We start from the raw sequence: 17266 nt of genomic DNA, 5'->3' as shown, positions 1-17266 counted from the left end.
GAGCCGCCGGTATTGAACGGGCGTCCAAGAATCGAGCGGGGGCGTAGCCGTCCCAGAACGTGCACGGCGGCTGGCTCGAGAGCTTCCTGTCTCCTGACCGCTCAGGTGATGAAAACGCCGACATTCTCGGGATGTTTGAGTTCCCAGATAATTTCCTGACACATCCCTCGACTTTCTTCTTCAGGGTGCTGAGGAAATTAGCCCGACGCAACCGGAGCCGAGGGTAAACGGCAATAATCTCCCAGGGTCACCGGGGTCAAAATAAACCAGAAAATAATCTCTTTATTTTACAACACATCTGAGTCGGAGAGTGACGGAGTAAACAGGCATGTCAGTGATGGAGAGTCCCTTTTTTCCCCAGAGGAATGTTCATAAATCAGAGATATAAATCATTTCGCCCACACTCGCAATAACTTCTCCACTTACCTCAGTCATGATTGAGAGCATGTGTGTGCGAGCGTGTGCGTGTGCGGTCAAGTCATTCCCTTATTATCAACATTCTTCCCCTAATATTCATCACAAAGGCTGATTTTGCAAGGCGCTAGAGCGCTAACAGCAGCTAACATTAGCGACAGGCTAAATTTAGCAGCGGAACTCGAAACGGAATTTAGCGAGAGCGTTCTTTTTGTGGAGAATCACACGTCGAGTCGCCTTTGGGAGACATTTGGAGCGTCCGCTTTGGTCGCGCCTCGTGGCCGTCCAAACCTCCACCCTGGTTTTCCCCCTAAATTCTGACTCTTCTGTTGGAAAGGAAAAACCAGTTTTGTTCATCCGGCGCTGCTCTGCGGCCAGGACGGAGTAATTGGTGGCGTGTGGCAGCGTTCCAGGAAGCAGAGGCGCGTAAACAAGCGCGAGCTGCTCTGTACGGAGCGCTGGCGGAGACGGAGAGCCGCGTTCTTCCAACCTGCTGCCTGCGGTTATTGATTCCAAAATCTGAAAATCCAGTTCCCCTAAATTTGATGAAACCACCTGTCCCATTGTCCTCTAAATTCTGCCTCTGTTGTTGTGTTTAACACGCCGCCGCCGCCGCCAGGCTTGGTCAGGGGTTTTTCCCTCCTATTTTCCCAATCTTTTTCTTTTAATCTAATCTGCCTCCCCCTCCCTCCTTCAGGGGCACATTGGTCGGCTCCTCCCGGTGTTTGCATCCATCACTCGTCCCCCAAAGCTCCGTCCATCCGTCCTCCGCCCTGCTGGGTCTCTTCATTTTTCCTCCAGACCCAGCAGGACGAGCGTCTGCTTGAGCGCCGTCTCCTGCACAAACTCCGCGTCCACGTGCTCCTCGAAAGGGTTCAGAGCTGGAAGAAAACCATAAGAGCAGCTGAGCGAGGCTGCGGGGGGCGCACAAACACGCGCACGTACATGCACTACCTTGTTGTTCTATGTCAGACAGCAGCTTGGCCAGGTAGGCAAGAGGCAGGAACTCCGATCTGCCTGAATCGTCTTTGCCGGTCAGCGCGAATCCCTGAAGAGGCAGGAAAGAAGAGCTAAATTATTCATTACTGGAATATTTTTACGCTCTTCCAGCTTTAACTCGCGTGTTTCCATGAAGTCGGCTGCTGTTTGCCCTTTTAAAGGATCAGAAACATCTCTGTCGGCTAGCGTTAGCTAACAAACACAGGCTAACCGCGAGAGAGGGAGAATGAGGACTATTGCTCTCTTCTCTGCTCTGCACGGGCCATTTTAGAAGATATTTGTCTCAAAAACACAAGAAAGGGGGCTGGGAAAAAACAAAATTCCTGGAGTTAACTTCCTGGAAAGTTAACGATAACTCTTCCGTTCAGAATAAAATCCAAATGAGATCAATTCATAGCTAGAATCTGAAGAGAGAAAAGCACTGCGGCAAGGACTCGGAATTTATCTAATTTGTGTGCTTCCCGGGAGGATGAGCTGCACTTGGGTTGGTGCTCCGGAACATCAGCATGCAAACAGACCTTCTGCAACTCTGCAGTATTTTCAGGAGGATTATGTCGCGTTACCCTGGTTTTGCTGTGTTTTTCCAGCACGGTTCTGACATAACTCCGGGAAATTGAAGCTGAACTGATGGGATGGTCCCATGTACGGTAGATCCCCCGCTCCATAGCCTACACACACACACACACACACACACACACACGCAGAAAGAGAGACAGAACCAGGTCAGTTTTTATTAGCATGTAGCCAATCTTACACATCTCGACATCTGTCCCCTTCAACTCTCCTATGGGCCGAACATCCTTGAGTAGGAACCGTGGGAGTGCCGGACATTGGAGCGCGGTGCCGAGCTGAGGCTGCATCCCGCCCGAAGGATTGCATCATTAAGAGAAGAGAAAAGAAAACATTCCGAGGCACCAAAATAAGCAGGAAAACTACTGTATTATTAACCTCAGATCCTCATGAATTGAACCGGGGAATTAAGCCCGTTTTCCGTTGCTGCTCCCAAACCTTTCCCTGACTAATTGTCACCAGCCTCCTTTTCCCGTCTTTAATGTTCCTTCAACGTGTTAGGCGGTGCAAAAACGAGGCGAGGCGACAGGGATGAATCACGGCTGCTCGCAGTATCGAGTGAAGCTTGCTGCATCATTGTTTTACGACCGTAGCTCTGGTAAGCTTTTAAAACTCACAGAATTTGCATGTAGTGAAGATGTTCCCCTGTGTGTGTGTGTGCGTGTGTGCGTGTGTGTGTGCGTGTGTGTGTACCTGCTAAATCTCTCCTGGCTGCCAAACTAAACCAAAAAAAAAAAATTGGGAAACCGGGAAACGGAACAAAAACACTAAACACTCGACATTCCTCTGATCTCTCTCACACACACACACACACGTAATACGCACAGCAGCAGCAACTAATGGATAATATACTGTACACACACAGGAACACGTGGAGGTTACACAAGAGGTGTGTCTGCGCGGCAACACACACATACACACATCCTCGTATTTCTATCTTTGTCATAATCCTAATCCTCATCCTTTGACCATCCCAACTAACCCTCTGACTAACCCTAACCTAAACCCACCGCTAACCCCAACCTTAAAACCAGGAATTAACCCTCAGAGTGTCCTATGAAGCTGTGAGGGTCAGCCAAAATGGCCCATTTGGGAATAATGTCCTAAGTTTGCTAGTAGAATGAGTATGTGGATACTTGATATATACCAAACAGGAGGACTCACGAAGAAGCTAAAGTAACTATAGGATGCAGGATCGACCCAAAAGTTCTCAGAATTGTTAGAGGCAAACCACTCAAAGCCATCTGCACATCACTCCAACGCACCAGAGGGAGCCTCTTGAGAACGCTGAACTTGAGTCGTTCGTTGACGGCGCTGTTGTCCAGATCTAGAAACACACGAGAGAAGAGAGACGAGGCGTTTAGGCAGGAAGTTAAAGCTGATTCTCAGCCCAGCTTTGGGATGTTCTGCTCATGTGAAGGTGATTCAATGGATGATGATCCCAGGTATGAAGGCATTTAAAGCCCCTTTATTCAGGCTGTCAACACCCACACGCACTGCATCAAGAAGCAGGCGCACAACTCGGCTAATTCCTTCATCCCAGAAATTAAACAGCCAAATTATTATCACCATCCCAGCAGCTGCTGCACTCCAGTGCAGAAAAACCTCCTCTGCTGACCTGCGCCGTTAGCCGCGATAGCACAGCAGGTGGACTCGTGGAAAAACAAGATTAGCGTCTCTCCAAACACCGAGTTTGAGTTCTTTATGTGCTTAGAGAGAACTAATGTTCCCATCCCATCATCTCGACATTTAGCATGCTAGCACCTGGGGCTCGGTGAAATGAGCGAGCTGGTGAGCGCGTGTGTGTACCTGTCATCAGCCGGGACACAAATGTCTCAGTCAGCTGCAGGACGCCGTGGTCAATGTACTGTAGGAAGGTGTGATGTGGGAGGCAGCGCACAGCGAACACGGCTAACAGCGTGTGATAGCCTCCAGAGGAGATGCAGACATGGGGGAAAAAAGGGAAAAATGTAACAGCCACACCCGTGTTTTAAGCTACATTTCGCCACAGCACACCGGCATGCTAATAGCGTTTTGTTCCTAGCATAAAATATTAAAACATTACAATTTCTGGTAGCTGTTTTTTTTTTTTTTTCCGCCGTTCACATTAACACCTGCGGGGATTTTTCATTCGGTTTGGTTAGTATTCCGCAAACATCATCAAGACTTTCCTCATAATGGACTAAAATCGCAGGAGTGTGAGCGCCGGCTGACGCCACGCAGCCTGAAAAATGAATGCAAATGATTGAAAATGCATTCTGCTTTCACCCGCGTGTGCACTCAGCTGCCGTTTAACAACGTTCTGCTTAAATTAGTGCGGAACCGTGGGGGGGCTCCGGCTCCCTACCTGGATGGGCTAAAGGACTGAAAACCAGAATGTGTGTGTATGTGTTCTTGTACTTGCTTGATATTGACGATCAAACTACGGATTCTACTAGCAAAGTGGGGACATTTTGGCTGATTCTCCAAACTTCAAAGGGGTCTTTCAGGGTTAGGACTTGGTTTAAAGGTTAGAAATGGGTTAAAGGTCAGGGTCGGGGTCAGGGGGACGGGCCGGAGAATGTATTAGTTCTATGTCCTCACAGAGACAGGAACACAGAGATGAGTGTGTGTGGGGGGGTACCGGGTGGGAGAGGCAGACAGAGGTCCCTCATGGCTTCCAGGATGCGAAACATGAAGTGAAGCACGGCCCACTCGGCCGGACTGGCCCGCTGGGTGCTGCAACGCGTATTAAAAACAACAGAGGTTTTGGCCACGTGAAGAGGCGTTATCCACAATTATCCACCCGGCGGGGAGCGATGAGCGATCACACGTGCGTGAAAACGAACACACACATCCTGTCAGCGCGTCGGCCGACACACACGGAGGAAAGGAAGCGAGGAAAGGAAGCGAGGTCTACTCACAAGCACAAGACGCAGGGACCGAGCTTGAACTTCAGCCAGACTGACTCCAGCATGTGTCTGATGAGCTCCAGCTACACACACACACACACACACACACACACACACACACACACACACACACACACAGGCTTAAATGCAGTTTTCTCCCAAACCCACAGCGTGTCACAGTCCTGGAACCTTCCAGAGAAATGCAACACATGCACTTTTTCCTGATTAGCCTCCGCCACTTCCCATTTCTTTCGTCTCCATCAAACAGGAGCAGCTCGGGCTGTTAAATGGGGCGCGACCACACGTTTAATCGCCCCCCCGGCTCCATCGTCCGCATCCGGGACGGCTGCGGTGCACCTGACTCATCCTGCCCGCTGCGCGCTGGAACTCGTACATCTTCCACTCATCACCTGCAGAATAACAGGAAGAAGATGTGCCCCCCCCCCCTCCACACCCCCCCTCGTTCACATCCTGTGCCCCCAGCGGGGGGGGCGGTGTCCTCCAGTGACCTCTGGGTGGGATTTCCAATTAAGCCCGCTTACGTAACGGACAAACAAGCTCCTTTTTCAATAACGTTTCCAGGAACTCCTTTAAGAAAAGTCCAACTTTTTTCTGAAGTTTAAGGAAAATATTTTTTCCCCGGGGATTTCGGTGGAAACGCGCTGTGGTTTTCCAAAATCCCGGGTAACTGATTGACGAGGGTCGCCGGATCCGGCTCGTTCCTCTCTTCTTTCACCATCTTCCTGTTAACTTCCGACCTTCATGCCGATCCGGTCCGGAACTTCTGTGCACCAAAGAAAGTCTCACAAACGTTCTCCCCTTCCCACTAAAATCCGGAATCACTTTTTTCCTTAATGAGCCTCCTCAAAGAGGCTGAATTTACTCTGCGGCTCCACAAAGTTTTAATAACTTCGGGTTTAGAAAATTCTTCTTTCGAATATTTGAGCTCGATTCAATTTGCCGCGTGCAACATTTTAATAAATCAAACCCTTATTCGGCTTTTAGGAATTCACGCTCACCTACCGACCAGTATTTATTCTGGTTGCCCGTGGCAACAAGGACACGACCCCAGTGACGAGAGTATTAATGGCCTATTGCGCTGGGATGTGTGATTGTGGCTCCAGATAATCTGTTTCGCCCTGAACTCGACACGTCGTTAGTCTGGATCAGCCCTGACAGGAAGGCACGGCGTTCCGTGTTTGTGGAAGGGAGATCGATCTTCTTGGTGAAAGTACCACCCAGCGTTCTCCAGGCGTGAGTCAGCAACGTGCCGACGCCCCGCCGCCCTTTCAGGAAGCCTTCCTGAACGTTCCTGAACGTTCCCTGACAAATCGTGGCCGAACAGCTGGGAGCAGGAGAGATTCCTGAAAGTCCGGTCCAGGTCCAGCCGCCTCGGCCTGGTTTAATACTGCAACAGTGTTCTGCTCTGTCTGGCTACTTCCAGCAGACTGAGCTGGGAGGAGACATACCAACCTGGAATACTAAAAAATGCCGACTTAAAGAACCTCTAAAGGCCGCTGAAGCCACTGAGGGTCGAGATGCAGAAGCTACCTGCTGTTTCTGACTGGGCAGCAAATCACAGAGGTCGATAGTAAAAATAAAAACACTCATTGGGATTCCAGCAGCATGCGGAAAGATTTTTAGGTTAGTGTTTAAAATAGTGAGAGAAAAACAACAGGTTACGGTAATGATTCGTCCTAAAGAGGCGCAGTACCACTCAACCACCACTAGGGTTAATTATAGAGGTAAATTATATCACCAGTGACAGAAAAGGAAGCTAAAACCTCCAGGATACACTCGAGTCCTGTGTGTCACCTCATTCAAAGAACAGGTTTTGAAGATTTTTGATCATAAAAACACACAGACGACCCACCAGTTTGGCCACATAGCTGACAACCAGCAAGTCAACCTTCTTTTTTCCGATGCGAGGGAGATGTCTGTTGAGATGTTCCCGAAGCTTGTCAACCGTCTGGATTCAGAAAAGGAGCAAAAAATGTCATATTTTTGGCAATCCGAGCAGCCAAACTACACTCTGTGTGTGTGTGTGTGTGTGTGTGTGTGTGTGTGTGTGTGTGTGTGTGTGTGTGGAGCTGTCTCAGTCTGCCGTTCTGTGTTTGAAACATACTTTAGCGCACACGCGGCGGGTTCAAATCAAGTTCACCTCCAGATCTCCCCCTGAAATTGATTCGAGCGCAGAGACGCGAGGCGAAGGGAGTCCTGTGGTGTGAGCGAGAGCGGCGGAGGAAGCTAACGCAAAGACCAGAAACGTGATTTCAGGCGGTTGGGACGAGGAGGGAGAGGTGAGCGGAGCGTCACGGAGGAGGATATAAGATTAAAAAGAAGGAGTGACGGGAGAAGAGCTGCGGGGAACGAGGAGACGTGGGGGATCGGTCCAAGAATAGCCGAGAGACCGCTAGCATCTATCCTAAACTCCATTTCACCGAAGCTATCTGCTCTTGAAAAAGTGATGCTGAGCGCAGGGAAAAAAGGGGGAATATGAAACTGTCCATCAAATAAACGGGGGAAAAAAAACAAAACTGCAGCGCAAGGACCCCTAGATGCCCTTTTTTTTTTTTTTCAAAAGTGTTGACTCATCCGAAGCGTAGCAGGACTTTAATCTCAAAAGATGACTAGCATCAGCGTTTCACTTTAGCTCTTAAGTGCGCTGTATGTCAAGAAATGTTTTGTCATTTTGCCTCCAGTGCTGTTATGTCCACCTCTACTAAAAAGAACAACCCAGACGGGGGCTCTTTGAGTGACAGGAAGTACAACCTCCACCTCCTTTCATGACATCTGCATCATCTTTAGCCTCAAACAGGCAACTGCAATGCTAGCCTAAGGGTGTGTAATGACGTGTGCGAGTGTTTAAGGTCTCACCAGGCCGATGAGCGCCCTCTGTTGACGGTCCTCCTCCTGAAAAAGCGGCACCAGCTTCTTATCTAGCGGAGGCGACAATGAGAACACTCATGAAAGCAGCGTTTGATGAAACCCTTGAAGCTGCGTCCCGTCGCGAGGGAACAGGTAAGGCGGCGACGCTAACCGGAACCTGCGGCGGCAGGACCGCGGCTCTGCCGTCTATTCGGGTTTTAATAATGAAGAGAAGCGGGTTTCAGGCATTAATAGATTCCTTTTGGTGCAGTCACTCTTCAAAAGCATCCAAAGTCGGGGGCGTCCCGATGCTACATTCCTGCTGTGTGATTGTGTATGCATGCCACAGGTTTGTTTAATGTCTGGACCGGGCCCTGGTTCCGGCGCTGAAGATGAATTACTGCGCATTTGCATGCAGGGACACAGACGCGCTCACACATCTTTTGAAGACTTATTCATGCGAGGAGCCGTTTTTCTTCATGTTACAGATGCAGACGGGCCAGAGTTAACTGACAAATCCGCCCATTCGGTGCCTGTCTGTCAGCTCGTACTCGTGTTCTGCTCGGGTTCGACCCACTTTAGGCCCGCGCTGATTGTTCTTATCTCCGCCAGTGACAGAAATTAGAGGTAAACATGATCAAGTGTTGACAGGCAAAGAGCTGACGCCGCCACGACGGATCACATCTGTCGTCCAGAAGACCAGAACACTGATATAAAAGTTCTGTTCCAGCCAACATCGGACCGGGAACAGGTCGATGAACTGTGTTTGGCATCCGTAACGCAAACATTTAGACGAACGCGTCCGTTTCCTTCCATAAATGTCAGGATTCTCCCTGTTCTGCCCCGGCAACGTGTGATGTAACGTGATATAAACCCCCTGATGGTTAGCGTTAGCCGCGGCGAAGGATGCGAGCGCGGCGATGTCGGCCGCGTGGGATCGCCCCGTGTGAGGCAACTCTGACGTCAGGCCCGGTCCCGCGCCGGGGTCCGACGAAAAGCAGACGCGCATAAAACAGACGTCAGGAGGGGAGGGGGGTGCCGACCTTTAGCGTTACGTAACAGGCGCATTCTTTAACACGCTCCACTCTTTTCCCTCTCTCTGTTTTAAGGAATTTTCCAAGGGGCCTTTTATTTTATTTTAATTGTCAGAGTGTGTGTCCATTTGTCCCAGTGTGGATTTGCTGTTGCGTGTGCGGCGTCTTACCGAGACACCAGGTGTCCACCATTGATAGAACTCTGCAAAATAAGAAGAGAAAAGCTCTGTTTTGGTCCATTGTTATGACAGGACTTATTATTATGACGTTTTATGTTTCACTGTTGGAGTTAGGACCATTTGTGACCCATAATGAGGATTCTAATCAACTTTACAGCAGTTTCATGGAGAAAAAAAAAGAAAATTCCAACATCAAAGCAGAATCGGGTGAGACATCAAAGCGATTCCTTTACAGGGAGGGAAAGATGTTCCATTTTGGTTCTGGGCGGCGCGACAGGACGTTCAAAGCACCAGTGAATGTGATAGGAAGCGTTTAGGGAGGTGAGAACTCCCGGGAGACTCAAAAACAGATGCTTTTTTGTCTCTGGGTTCTTTCGGCGCTCGCCAGAGTCGTTCGCAAACACTGTGCGAGGATAAACGGAGCATCTGCGCTTCGCCGTCCTGGTGCACATTTATATTCATCACGCCTTGTGAAAAATAAGCAGAGGCGTAATTATGGCGAGCCCTGACAGCTCTGGATTCCACTCAGGACGCGCTGAATAACACAATTTTATTTACTTTTTTGGAAGGAAATTGTGCCGTTTCTAAAGCGCCTCCTGCTGTCAGCTGTCACCGGAGACATTTCACAACTTATTATTGCACCAAATAACTGATAAAAACACTTAAGTTGACAGTTAATGTGCAGAAATCTTGGGAGTGGGCGGGGCTTATTCGTGGGGTTGCTTTAAAAAGTACTTAAATGCCAAAACCCCCCTAAAATTTGCAGGTGTATGAAACTGATGCAGTGCGGACGTACTTTTTGGTGTTTTCCTCCAGCTGGTCCATCAGGCCGGACGATCTCCTCTCGGACCTCTGAAACGCAAAGCATCATGGGAGGACAGAAAGGCTTTGGAGCGCGCTCGGAGTGCTGCGGTTCAGGATTCAGAGCGATTCATTCCGAACGGCCCGTGGGTGGAAAAAGGGCGAGGCCGACTTTCCCTGCGACAGCTAAGGCTTCTGGGTAAACCGGTAGATGAGGGAGACTCACTGGTTTATCCGTCTGAATGAGCGAGGTTCTGAATCTGGGGTTGGGAACAGCGTTCAGATATTTGGTCCTCTCTGTGTTCCACTGAAGCTCTGACCAAAAACCCTGGGGATGTCTGGCCTACACACACACACACACACACACAGGGATGGAGCAAGGACAGCGTTTAATGAGGATTAAAGCATCCTCACTGCAAATGAAGCCCATATAGCTCCTCAAGTCACAAGTAATAACACGTGGTAATAACAATAGAGTAATAACAAGTGCATCAGGTCAGCGGGCGTCTTTATGCCGAGACGTGTTCAGAAGACGTTACCTTCCCTTTGAACGCGGGTTCAAGGTGTAGCTCAGTGGTGCACAGGACGCCGGGGATCTCCAGGAGGCACGACGGCACCTCCTGAAACACAAACACACACACGTGTGTGTTTTAAACGTGTGGGGAACTCACTCCCTGTGTGTGTGTGTGTGTGTGTTACCTTCTTGTTTATCACAGAAGAGTAAGGGAGGACTTTATCCAGGCCAAGAGACTTCTCATAGCTAATTCTGTACAGAGAAGCTGTGTGTGTGTGTGTGTGTGTGAGAGAGAGAGAGAAATTTTAGCTTTTATTTAATCAAAGCCTGATTGAAGCTGATATCTACTTTCAGTGCTTCACCAAAAACTTGAACGCCAGCTTGTGTTCACTGTCCCTTTAAGTCAAAAGAGGAAAAACCAAATTCAATTAAAGACTAAAATCCGCCAGGCGTGAACGCCACTTGGCACTTTTGTTCTGAAAGTCCCGCTGACGCTGTTCCTGAGACGAGCGCCCGGACTGTTGCCTGGAACAGCCTCTGGTTTCCAGGTGGTGAACCTGGAAAAGGCGATAATGGCCGACCCCCCGCTGGGATCCTGATAGAGGAGGTAAACGGAGGTCTGTGGGACTCCTGACTGGGCTCAAACTCGCTGGAAACAACAGAAAACTCCCTGGCGAGATGCAAAGCAAGTTCTGCTTTGATCATTTAACACTTGGATCATCACGGAACTGCCGAGAGATGGAAATATTGACATGAATATGAGATGGTTCGTGAGAAATGACGGTCTCGAATCAATCAGAAGGACTCGGGCAGCTGCGAAGCGTGAAAATGTGTTGTTGGGCTGCTGTCGAGAAGTTTCCAAGTTCTCAAAAGTCACCAAAATTCTTCAAAGGAGATAAAAGAGGATGCAGGAGAGGAAGAGGAGGATGGGGCGTATCTGGGGGGACCGCGGGCCGCCGTCTTTCTGCTGGAACTGACCTAGAATAAACTCCTGGATCTGATCAAAGCAGCTGAAGGTGTTCACGTTGTCGCACAGCCACTCGATGATCTGGAGCAGAAACAGAGGAGACGGGTCAGAGCCACAGGGGGGCAGCATAGCCGCCGTGCTAAACACTTGTATCTTTTATCGTTGGCAGGTCGTCGCTCACAAAGATCTTTGGATTCAAAAAGATAGTTTTGATAATATTGATCCCCAAGTCGAGGAAAATGATTCCTGAAACATCCCTCATTTAAAGTTTAAATGACCTGTTTATTATGTTTGCAAACGACTGGGAAGGTGCTTGGATCAGGTTTATGCTATGCTAATCTCTGAATTGTAGCTTGTGGTGCATTCAAGTTTGCTGTGATGTCAGAATTTGGACAACATTATATCTTCATTGACAGTTTTCTGGATCCAAATTTCAGATCTTCTTTGAGCCACTGCTGCCGTTAGCATTACTAGCTTAAACTAGCAATGCTCAGCTTCAGCTTCTGTCAACGTGAAGAATCACAAAATGGAGGCTCCCCTGAATTTCCGACACAAACGTCACATTAAAGCGACGATGCAGCCGATTTTTTTTGTGGAAAATTCCGACTTTGGACCTCATCTGGAATGCGCACAATGTCATCTAGCTCTTTGCCAGAAGTTTCGTCGCCACTTTCCAGAGGTGATTTGAGTGATTTGGAGTCTGTAACGACCCCCAGTTCCACCAGAATTCCTTGGAATTCTTCACTTTGGTGTTTACATTCCCGAGACGTGAAAAACAAATGACGGGAAAAGCAACAGGAAAAACCTTTTCCTGCTGCTTGCCAAAGTCAATTCGAGGCCAGATGGTGTCCAGAGAATCAGACACAGCTGAACACTTATAAGAAGAAGAAGAAGAAAAAGAAGCGATATTAGAGCTCATCGCTCTCCTATAATTGAGACAGCTGCGAGCAAAGTAAAAAAAAAACAGTATAAACAGGCAATCACCTTTATTGGAGCCACCATTTTTTGCAGCAGACCCTATTAAGGGTCTATATAGAACACAAAAACTATATGTGGTGTCCAATTTCCCAGCGCTAGCTGCACTAATGAAGCCGGTGACTCATTTAACCTCCAAAGAAAGAATTTACAATCCTCCGGTGCGGATGAAACGTCTTAATTTAAGTTCTAACAGACTCATTTTCAGCACCGAGCTCCACGGGAGGACCGAAGTGTCGTTCATTGGAGCTCGGTTTGAGTCCCACCGACTTGGAATTCTTTCTTTTCTTTCTGCCTTTCAGCTCAAGTCTGCCACCTGCTGAACCGAGGAGGAACTGCAGGCGGCGGGAATAAAAACGCCGCGAACGCTGGCCAATATTAGCATTCCTGCACCTTCAGCTCTAACTTCGGATCGTTTCCCAGGTAGACCTGCAGGCAGTGGAGGGCAGCCAGGCGCTGAGGCTCCGTCTTACCGCCGGGACACCTTGAGCGGGGGAGGCGCACAAGAAAGGGTGTCGTCATGCGTGTGCACGGATGGGCGAATGTCTTAAATCCCGCTCACCTGGAGGGAGCGTCCGACCGCAGGATCTGCAGCAGGAACTCGGGGTTGACCTCAGCGGCGTGGATCCTCCCGCCGTTCAGGTCCAGCAGGCGGCAGACAGACTCCTCCTCCGCGTGCAGCACCGCCACGTCGGCGGGATGGCACCGCAGGTCCAACTCCGCCTCGGCGCCTCCAGGTGGGGAGGGGAGACGTTTTTGCCAAAATCGTGGCGGTTCGGAAGGCGCGCGTTCCCAAAAAAGAGCTTACCTGAGAGGAAGAGGGAGTGGCAGAGCATCTCCTGCTGCCTGGTGTTGACACAATGGAGGAAGTGTCCCTGCAGGTACACCAGGATGTAGTAACCTGCAGCATCAGGGTCACGGATCAGACACGGTCGCCGTGGTAACGTGTGTGTGTGTGTGTGTGCGTGAGACCTGTGGGGATGAAGACCGGATGGAGCTGCCTGGTTGTCAGCTGGTTCCGGTCCAGACGCACTCTGAATGTCTTGCTGCAGTCTGAAGGAAAGAGGGAGTGAAGAGGCTGAAAGGGACGGATTCATCCGCCATATAAGGTGTTCCAGACCCAACCCGGCGCACCTTTGTGAACCAGGACCACCGTGTACGTCAGTTCCGGGTCGTCCGGCCGCGGCTGGCTGTAGCACACGCACATGCTTCCTGAGAGAGGACGGGAAAGACGCGGCTCAGCGCCGAGGACCTGCAGGTCGTATGTGAATCAAGCACCCGTCCCCACATTGGACCCCCCCCCAGAACGTGAACAGTGCATCACACTCGATTTTCCGTGCTCTGTTTTTTTTCCAATTTTTCCCCTTCATTCGTCATTAAACACGGGGTTTGAGTCGCAGACTTACTTCCTGTTTCCCCAAGGAAGGATGCAAACGAACAGAGATATGGAGAATTAGTCCCAGACCAGGACCGAGGATGTGCGTCAGCATGTTCGGGTGTTACCTATTCTGCTGGTGAACACTTCCATCCTGACCAGATCGCACCCGGGTCTGTCGGCGTGGAAGCGGTCGAAGCCCAGGTTGATGAACCTGAACGCGATAACCCCCGTTAGTTCAAATCTCCGCACGTGCGCGTCGGTCGACACCAGCGAGGCGTTTAGGGACCTGCTGACGCAGCATTATTTTTAAAGTCGTTCTCCGCCTTACTTGACAGTCCGGAACGGATTAGGAGGCAACTCCAGTGGGAGTTCCAACTGCGGGTCATAAAAAGGAGCTTTTATCAGGCGATGACAAACATAATAAAACCCGGAGACGGAGAATCGACTCACCGCGGTTTCCCAGTGATGGCTGAGGTGGAATTGAACGCATCGCAGCAGGAACTTGTCCTGCGGGAGACATCTGTGCTCCGACCCTCCCTGCCGGGTCAGGTAGTAGATCCTCTGCGTGTGTCCGTCCCACTGGATCCAGCAGAAGTCCTCCACGACCCTCTCCGCGGTCCTGGACAGGCGCTCGGGGTTGGACACCACCTGGTTGACGGAGACGCGCTCACGCCCCCGGTTGGGAATGCAAATCTTGCCGGCCCAACTCACCACTCTGTAGCCTTCCTGTCTCGCCAGCAGAACGTGGTAGAGGTCCACATCTGCAAGCACCCGCAGGAGGCGTCAGGAAGGGTGATCTGTTCTGTGGCCATTTTAAGACCCGGTGCGGTTAAACTCACAGCCGTCCTCCGTCAGCAGCAGCAGGTGACTCTCCAACACGGATCTCCTGTCCGATCCGGAATCAAGGAACTGGGAACGTGACGGTGAGATGAATGTTCAGCGGTGGGAGAAGATCAGGACCATCGGGGGAGAAAACATTTGGAGATGTGAGGGAACTATGGTCCATTTTTGACCTTTTCCCAGTCAGAATTCCAGTTTCTCACGTGGCCTAAATCAACACTGATGGTTCAGAGTCAGTGTTTCTTTTAGTCTTGGTGATCTACCTGCACTTTGACCCTGCAGTCCACCGCCTTGAGGACCTTGGTGTTGTTGATGGGATGGATCTCGATCAGCAGGGTCAGACACTTGGACGCTGCGGGGAGGGAAGGAGCGAGTGAGAGGCGGCCGATGCGGTTTAAAGACGCAGAGAAGGCCGTTACCTGGGTCGAGATGATCCGCCGCGCTGGTGTTTTGCGTCAAGCTGATGGCTGAGAGCAGAGAACAAAAGATGGGATGTTTGGGATATTCGAGGCGGCGGCGAGGCGTGCAGGGGGCACACTCACCCAGCAGGGTCTCCTCCTTGTTGAGGGAGCAGCTGCTCACACACACCAGCTTGTCAAACGTGTACAGGAGCTGGTGGGGGGACAAGACGGGTCTCAAAACACACACACACGCACACACAGATACTGGACACTTGTACCTTGTTCTGCCTGGTGTTGGGGTCATATTTGCCAATCCTGGTGGTCCCCGCTGCCCCCTGTCAGAAGAGGATCCGTTAATGATGCCTTCAAAGCACGTACGAGACGTCACGCGTGACCTTTTAACCCCCGCGTGACCCCCTGCTTCTTCTCCATTTCACTGCAGTAACTATTATTTTTTGTCATGGGGGGGGATTTAGAAGCTTATCAGTTCCACTCGTGGAAAGAATGGAAGGAATTCAGTGAATAAAGACAATGCTGCCTTCACAGGCTGTCTGTAACCTCCCAAACCCGCAGACTGTGGCACAGCCATCATTAAAAATGTATGCGGCGTTGAGAGGCTGCACCAGACAGACACTTTATTTGGAATTCCAGGGAGGACACAGACATTTCCAGAAAAGCTGATCAAATATGAGAGCAGAATTAGAGACGAGGGGCGACATGTGTGTTATTGAATAGAAACCTCACACACGCCTTCAAAGGAAATGTCACAAAAACACAAAGGCAGCATTTTGCATCTTTTATGACCCGCAGAAAAAAAAAAGATGTTGGGAAATAAGGGGTAAAAAAACTCACTTTCCAGGAGAAAAGAATGCCTCCATCTCGCTCGATGTTGAGAAAACAAGCGTCCACCGCTCCAAAGTACTCTGCAGACAACACCAATTATGGAAAATACAACATAAGTGTTTTATTAAATAGTTATGACGCAATACACGGAGAAACATCTGGTACTGAAACTTAATATCAAAATAATAAAACTTATCAATCTAGTTGTATGGTTATACATTCTGGGGATTTTTTTTCTTACTGTATTTGCAGTATGTAAATACATAAAGTATTTTTGTAAAGCACAAAGCGCCACCTACTGGTCATAAATAAATGCGAGGATTGAAAATACGTGATTTTAAAATGTTAAACCACAACCTGGAGAGATCGTTCTGTCGATGTATCGATCATTATATACTTTTATAGACGTATACAGCGTTTATGACCCATTACTGTTCTTTACAAACACTAAATCTGGAACTTTTCGGGCTCTACAGGGTCGGATAAATCTGCTGACGGCGGCACCTGAACGCCTCACCTTTCACTCTGCAGACCGATGCTTCCTTCCTGAGGATGTCAGACACCACGTCCTTGTCCAGGTCAAACTTGGGCTTTAGTTTCAGCATGGGGATCCAGTTTTCTCCCCGTTTTGTTTTAGTAAAGATCCGAGTTGTTTCACTCCACCGGAGAGAAGCAGCACCTGCCAGTCGTTGTCCGTGAAGGCATCATGTGACCGAAAGCTTCCACGTGTTGCGTTTGGGGACTTGAAGGAGCCACGATAGCAGCGTAGCGACTTTTTAACTTCCTTATTTCAATCCAGAAGCAACTATATACGTGCAGAATCGTCAAGTTTGTCTCTCTTGGCTCCTCCCAACTTATGGAATCACTGAAAGGCTCGCAGTGATTCGCCGAGCAAAGCGTCAGTCCAGCAGCCTGGAATGTCTCACTGCCCCGCTGATGGCCGGGGACATCCAGACACCTAAACTCCACTTTTCACCATTTCTCCATGTTTACTCATGTTTATACAGAAGAACACAGCTCCCCGTTGTTTGCTTTATTGAGTTACCTATTTAGGATTGTGCTGAGCTTCACACTCATGGAGTTATGGAAAGGACCTCGAACTTGCAACGCAGCAAATGAATGTAAGTTCACACATGTAAATACAGCATAACAATAATATTATGCATAAACTTAGATTCTGTGGAGTAAAGCAATAAGATTGTAAAGAATTAGAAGAGAAGCAGGGGGGGGGGGGGGGAAATAAAAAATATCCTCTGGGCATTTGTAGAAGTTTCAGTTTCAAGCATGCTGATTATATTTAGTGTTTTTAAAGACGATTTAGTAATAATAATGCTATAACAGTCCAAGGTAACTTACTGCACCAACACTGAAATATAGAATATTTCATACAAACAAAAAAATAAAATGAATTACGAATTGTTGATGACATCTGTCATGATTAAAAACGTGTGACGATGAGCAATTACGATACCAAGGTGGCGTGCAAAAACAACATGATAATGTAAATACTGTGAATACAAATTAACACTTTAAACCACACACTGGTGTATGACTTTGTCGCTCCAGCGATCAATCCTGCCGCCCAGTGGTCA

General features: G+C 49.2%; 1 protein-coding gene across 2 annotated transcripts; it reads right to left on the bottom strand.

The window, feature by feature from the left end:
- Positions 1-256: 256 nt before the first annotated feature.
- gsap (gamma-secretase activating protein) lies at positions 257-16483 on the bottom strand. Of its 2 annotated transcripts, XM_011613417.2 has the most exons (32): positions 16192-16483; positions 15684-15754; positions 15110-15166; positions 14973-15042; positions 14850-14897; positions 14694-14782; positions 14430-14499; positions 14302-14351; positions 14041-14238; positions 13919-13965; positions 13716-13801; positions 13619-13621; positions 13347-13424; positions 13185-13265; positions 13021-13113; positions 12775-12943; positions 12606-12696; positions 11249-11318; positions 10456-10535; positions 10296-10376; positions 9983-10099; positions 9752-9807; positions 8947-8978; positions 7752-7813; positions 6748-6843; positions 4887-4957; positions 4607-4701; positions 3793-3912; positions 3249-3310; positions 1977-2081; positions 1369-1462; positions 257-1295 (listed from the first exon to the last, which is right to left on the bottom strand). In XM_011613417.2, exons 1-32 carry the CDS (start codon positions 16277-16279, stop codon positions 1201-1203), a joined length of 2625 nt encoding a protein of 874 aa, XP_011611719.1. In that variant the 5' UTR covers positions 16280-16483; the 3' UTR covers positions 257-1200. The 2 variants fall into 2 exon arrangements, with proteins under 2 accessions (XP_011611719.1, XP_003972953.2); XM_003972904.3 differs by lacking the exon at positions 13619-13621.
- Between the last annotated feature and the right edge of the window lie 783 nt (positions 16484-17266).

The sequence above is a fragment of the Takifugu rubripes genome, chromosome 18 (genome assembly GCF_901000725.2).
Source record: "Takifugu rubripes chromosome 18, fTakRub1.2, whole genome shotgun sequence".
Classification (NCBI taxonomy): Eukaryota; Metazoa; Chordata; class Actinopteri; order Tetraodontiformes; family Tetraodontidae; genus Takifugu; species Takifugu rubripes.
The sequence above is the reverse complement of the archived record's forward strand: the minus strand, read 5'-3'. Positions and strand labels throughout refer to the sequence as shown.

What these genes read in the sequence shown, in the direction of transcription:
- gsap (XM_011613417.2), bottom strand. Translation starts at nt 16,279, where the DNA reads ATGCTGAAACTAAAGCCCAAGTTTGACCTGGACAAGGACGTGGTGTCT. An exon ending in GCTGCTGACGGAGGACGGCT is followed by an intron (nt 14,352 to 14,429) that starts GTGAGTTTAACC and finishes GGGTGCTTGCAG; the next exon opens with ATGTGGACCTCTACCACGTT. An exon ending in CTGTCTGCCTCTCCCACCCG is followed by an intron (nt 3,913 to 4,606) that starts GTACCCCCCCAC and finishes TCTCCTCTGGAG; the next exon opens with GCTATCACACGCTGTTAGCC.